We start from the raw sequence: 6,192 nt of genomic DNA, 5'->3' as shown, positions 1-6,192 counted from the left end.
AGCCGTCTGATGAAGGGCCTTCAGTCCGGGGGCCGTTGGTTGGGGCCCCGTCACAGGGTGACTTCTTGCAGGGGGAGCGTAAGCTGCAGAGGGCCGTGGCTGAAGGGCCTCCCGCCCCGGGATACGGCCTGTGGTCGGAACGGCTCCAGCCCGGGTACGGGGCCCCTGGCTGTAGTCGGCGCTGGAGGCCAGGCGGCAAGGCAGAAGGGCGCGGCGGGGGGCGGCGGCGGGGGGGGGGGGGGGGGGCGCTACGAGGTCTGCTCTTATTATTTCACTCCAGAGTCAACAGCCCCGCCGGCCGGCAGACAGCCGCGCCGCGCGGGGAGCAGCTCTGTCACAAACACGAGCTGATCCTTCCTGGCTCCGAGGCCCGCCCCCCCGCTAACACACCCCCCCCACCCAACACCCCCCCCCACCCCCCCTCCCAGACAGACAGACAGACCCCCCCGGGCGGTCCTACTCTCTACTGTCAGACCGACTGCTCTGTAAAGACGAGAATAAACCAACGCGGCCGATCCTTCGTTCACGAGCAGAGCAGCAGCCGGTTCGTGCGGCGGAAACAAAAGGACGACTTTAACAAACGCTAAATAAATAAACAAAACAAAACAAAACAAAACACTCACGTTCGCACGCGTCGCCCTTCTGGTGGAACCCCGCCTTGCAGATACATTTCCCGATGGGCACCAGCCACTCGCCCTCGGCGCTGCAGTGCATCTTGGGCGAGTTCTCCGCCTCCTCCTCGGCGTCGCTCACGCACGCGCCCTCCACCTCCACCAGCGAGGAGAACTCGGAGCCCGTCACCGTGTCGGGGAAGGTGGCCAGGTTCTCGATGATGGACCAGCACTTCTTGTAGTACACCCTGACGGAGACCAGCGCGATGCAGGCGCCCACGTCCTGGAAGGCCAGGTAGAAGCCGCGGCGCGCCAGCGGCCCGATGACGCGCACCTCCGTGTTGAGCTTCATCTTGCGCTCGCCGAGGTCGCCCTGCGTGAAGCTCTCGTCCGCCGCGATGGTGTCGATCTTGACGTACTGGCTCTCGCGCAGGCCGCGGCCCGTCTCCGACTCCGTCTCCTGGTAGTACAGGTTAAAGGTCTCCTTGCAGGTGCCCACCACGCCCGGCAGGCTGTTACAATCCCTCAGGGTGAACTTGAGCTCCACAAAAATCCTCTGGGCGTGGCCCTTCTCCACCCAGTTAGTCCTCAGCCAGTTGTTCTGGTTGGCCTCCATCACCTGGCACACCTGGTAGGTCCTGATGGGGGTGTAGTTCTCGTCCAGCCCGCTGATCTCCTCCCACTGCCGGGGCACAGACACGCAGTTAATAACTCCACCAGAACCAGTACGGTGTTATAACACAGCACAGACACGCAGTTAATAACTCCACCAGAACCAGTACGGTGTTATAACACAGCACAGACACGCAGTTAATAACTCCCACCAGAACCAGTACGGTGTTATAACACAGCACAGACACGCAGTTAATAACTCCACCAGAACCAGTACGGTGTTATAACACAGCACAGACACGCAGTTAATAACCAGAACCCGTTCAGTGTTATAACACAGCAGAGTTAGCGTTAATAACCGGATCCAGTTCAGTACTAGAACCACAGCTGAGACATTGGAGAGAATGTACGCGTCTCACTAAAATATACTAGAATACTACAAAACTACTAACAAGTCTAAGACAACTTCAGTTATTGTTAAAAGACCAGAGAATTAGCAACAACCATATTCCACAATTAACCACCTAAATATATTGTAATATATGCGTGTCTGTACAATTAAATGCACGTAATTGTCGATAATACTGTAAAAAATTTATTTTATTGAAAATGTCAATAAAAGCCGTTTTTACACAAAATTTTTCCAAAAGTACCTCGACGGGAGGTCCACAGAGCCTGGACCGCTCTGACCCTCAGGGTGAAGTCCTCCTCTGATCTAGTCTCTTATCTACACGGTTATCCAGCGTGTTTCTACCTTCTCCTAGGCTGTGCTTCTACCTTCTCCTAGGCTGTGTTTCTACCTTCTCCTAGGCTGTGTTTCTACCTTCTCCTAGGCTGTGTTTCTACCTTCTCCTAGGCTGTGTTTCTACCTTCTCCTAGGCTGTGTTTCTACCTTCTCCTAGGCTGTGTTTCTACCTTCTCCTAGGCTGTGTTTCTACCTTCTCCTAGGCTGTGTTTCTACCTTCTCTAGGCTGTGTTTCTACCTTCTCTGGGCTGTGTGTGTGTGTGTGTCTGAGAGGGAGAGGAGGAGAGTGTCGGAGGGTGACCCAGGAACCTACCCCATTGGGCGGGTAGGAGATCCACTCCAGGTCGGTCTGCTGGGCCTTGGAGTCCAAGAGAACCACTATGGGGACCAGGACACAGGGGTTAAGAACAGAACCACTACGGACCAGGACAGAGGGGTTAAGAACAGAACCACTACGGACCAGGACACTGGGGTTAAGAACAGAACCACTATGGACCAGGACATAGGGGTTAGAACAGAACCACTACGGACCAGGACACTGGGGTTAAGAACAGAACCACTACGGACCAGGACAGAGGGGTTAGAACAGAACCACTACGGACCAGGACATAGGGGTTAAGAACAGAACCACTACGGACCAGGACAGAGGGGTTAGAACAGAACCACTACGGACCAGGACACAGTGGTTAAGAACAGAACCACTACAGACCAGGACAGAGGTGGGTACAGCTAATAGTGTATATTATTACATTTGTAGCACACCGATTATTCATATTCAATAATCATAAAACCGCTTGTTCAGGGCGCTGGACCCCAGACATCATCTTATAAATATATCATTTATGGGTTATGGTTATGGATTAACCTAACAATTGTTAGTGCTAGGCACTTGGTTCTATGAACATCCTCACTGTACCGACAGAGATATAATGTTGTTTCTCTTCTTCTGACAAATGTACTTATAGTAAGTCGCTTTGGATAAAAGCGTCTGCTAAATGCCCTAAATGTAAATGTAAATTTATATTTAATATAAACGATAAGCACAAACTGCAATAGGATGTCTGGGGGAAATACCGGATTACGGCCAAATGATTAAATTAAACATAATGCATATATTTGAAATAACAATACGTCAAATATATGGAATTTAGTAGGCTAATTTAGGCTTAGAGCGGAAGTTTGAGCACTTTCTCCATATTTCTCTATAAAAACAAAACCCGTCGTCCACCTAGCCGAAGGTGGGCCTAAACTATATTATATTTAAATTACATTTCATGGTATAAAATCCTCGTTCATTTGTAATCCATTCTAATGATCTAGCTAAATTAATCCAAACTAAGAGGGAGGCTGGTTTTTTATTTGAGGTCTGCTTGGAAGAGACTGTTGGAGCGAGAGCAGGGCGCAGAGTCCCCCCGGCAGCACAGCCCTCTCCTCGGCCGGCAGCAGAGCCCTCTCCCCGGCCGTAGAGCATTCTCCCCGGCCGTAGACCGGCCGGCAGCAGAACCCTCTCCCCGGACGGCAATAGAGCCCTGTCCCCGGCCGGCAATAGAGCCCTGTCCCCGGCCGGCAGCAGAACCCTCTCCCCGGCCGGAAAGCATAGCCCTCTCCCCGGCCGTCCGTAGAGCACCTCTCCCCGGCCACAGAGCCCTGTCCCCGGCCGGCAGTAGAGCCCTCTGCCCGGGAGACGAAATGTGGGCATCGAGATAATCCTCAATCTCCAACCCTCTCCATCTACAACAGCAGACGTTATTATGGTCCGTTTTCTATTTTGGAAACCAGCCGGGATCCACCGGCCGACATGACGGCGTCCTGCGGTCATTCCACCGCTTTATGGAACAGCAATCAATAACGCGTTTCGTTCAACGAGCCGGTGACTGACAGTCCGCGGGGTGATGATGCGCCCGTTTGGTCCTTTTAACGCAGAGCTGGAACAGGGTAGCCCCCTGGTTCGGAGCGGTGGATCGCCGCTTTAAAACCAACTTCATCCGTGTGTTGGCACTGCGCACGGAGAGCTGGACGCTGGACACGCACGCACACACACACACACACACACACACACACACACACACACACACACACACACACACACACACACGCACACACGCACACACGCACACACGCACACACGCACACACACAGACACACACACTCACGCACACACACACACACGGCTCCGTGCCGATCGATCGCTGGTCGTACAGTTGGTGGCTCCCCGTTAGGTCTCGAGGACAGGCGCGTTAAATCCAGAGCTCGTTCTGAGCGTTAAAAAAAATCAAACTAAAAGCGACTCGACGTCTTTCGGGAGGTCCGTGTCGCGACTCATCTCCGTGTTGCGTCTCCTCTCCCATGTCGCGTCTCCTCTCCATGTCGCGACTTCTCTCCCGTGTCGCGTCTCCGTGCGTAAAGACCGACCGCAGGTCGCCGGGCGCGCGGTACGTCCCGCTGGCTTGGCTCGTCTTCCTCGCGATCATCGCTGAACTTTCCGCCTGGATCCCCGGTTCATTACCGGAGGTTTCAGACCGTGTCGTGGACCCGACCGGTCCGGGTCCCGCTGGTCCCAGCCCCCCCCTCCCCCCCAAACCGGGGCTCCGTCGGACGGGTTCGGTGAACCGCGGGGATGAGCGAGACGGGAGAACCAAAGTTGTGAACTTACCTTCCTTGGCGTCGTGAGGCGCCGCGCGGGAGACCAGCGCCGCCAGCACGAGGCCCAGCGCGGTCCAGCCCCACGCGACCCGGGTCCGCGCGCTCGACGCGGCCGCCATGCTCTCGTTCAGGTCCGTTTCTGTCGCCGTTGTCGCTGCCCTCCGCTTCGCGTGCTTCCCATTGAGGACACCAGAGCAGCTCTATGTTCGAGTCCCCTCCGCGCGCTCTCAAATAGAGGAGGCTGCTGGGGGCGGAGCCTCGGCCACGAGCCATGTCGCTCACGGTGAGTGACAGCGCGCCCGTCCACCCGTGTGCCGGGGCGCGCGCGTCATCAGCACCACGGGCCAATGAGCGCACTGCCTGGGCACGTGACCTCTCGGATCAAACGTTCAGGAGAAGAACCGGAGAACACATGCACGCGCTTGGCGGCGGGCACGGGCGCACGCACACGCACACATACAGACACACACACACGCGCGCGCGCACACACGCACACACACACGCGCGCGCGCGCACACACACACACACACACACACACGCACACACACACACACACACACACACGCACACACACACACACACACCAAAGTAATTGCAAAATAATTACGTGATTCGTAACATTGATCAAATGTACATTGTTTTATATATCACTTTATACCCTGACGGGGACGTTGTATATGGTGATCCTAACCAACTGAAAACTACCACAGGGACAAGAACGAGGGAAAAACAAATTAAGTGTTTCGATTTCAATTAAATGTTGTATTAATTTAAATAATCGTAATAACAATTATAATATTAATAATAATATTAATTGTAATTGTTAAAAAATAATTAGAATTGTTACTATTATTATTGAAAGCAGTATGCACGGACTAAAGCTCAAAACTAATAATAATGGTAGATACAACTTTTATTTTATTTTACTGCATTTAAAAAAAATAGTCTGTAAGTGCTTTTACTTAAAAAATATATTATTTTGAACCCTACACACACACACACACACACACACACACACACACACACACACACACACCTTCACCTCAAAAGTAAAAATAATATTTAGAACCACAAAAACACACACACACACACACACACACACACACACACACACACACACACACACACACACACACACACACACACACACACACACACACACACACTCATTTACACTAGGGGCTTACCCAAACCTTTAACCACAAATACAAATACTGACCCAAATGTGAGTCCAAACGCTGTCTGAGCCTCCTCACCGTTCACCTCCTCACCTTCACCTCAAAAGTAAGAAGAAGAAAAGTGGAATTCATTTAAATCATGGATATCAACCATGGATTTGTTCCCGCTTCTCAAAACAGCTTCTCAAAACAGAACACAACGCCTGAGGAACATTCCAGAATCCCAGCAGGTTCTCAGAATCACCGTTGGAGAGTTGGAGAACCCCTGAACCTCCCAGAACCCCCTCATAAGGGGGTCTGGGACACAGACCCTGGACCCCCTCATAAGGGGGTCTGGGACACAGACCCAAAACCCCCTCATAAGGGGGGTCTGGGACACAGAACCAGGACCCCCTCATAAGGG

The 6,192-nt window shown here is 52.9% G+C and overlaps 1 protein-coding gene across 1 annotated transcript; it reads right to left on the bottom strand.

The window, feature by feature from the left end:
* Positions 1–623: 623 nt before the first annotated feature.
* LOC311370787 (ephrin type-A receptor 7-like) lies at positions 624–4,809 on the bottom strand (the record flags this gene model as incomplete). Its single annotated transcript, XM_084489095.1, has 3 exons — positions 4,622–4,809; positions 2,282–2,346; positions 624–1,293 (listed from the first exon to the last, which is right to left on the bottom strand). Coding segments are annotated over exons 1-3 (844 nt in total), but the record flags the coding sequence as incomplete, so codon positions are not given.
* Positions 4,810–6,192: the final 1,383 nt, after the last annotated feature.

The sequence above is a fragment of the Micromesistius poutassou genome, assembly GCF_964030765.1.
Source record: "Micromesistius poutassou genome assembly, contig: SCAFFOLD_1155, whole genome shotgun sequence".
In the NCBI taxonomy this organism is placed as follows: Eukaryota; Metazoa; Chordata; class Actinopteri; order Gadiformes; family Gadidae; genus Micromesistius; species Micromesistius poutassou.
The sequence above is the reverse complement of the archived record's forward strand: the minus strand, read 5'-3'. Positions and strand labels throughout refer to the sequence as shown.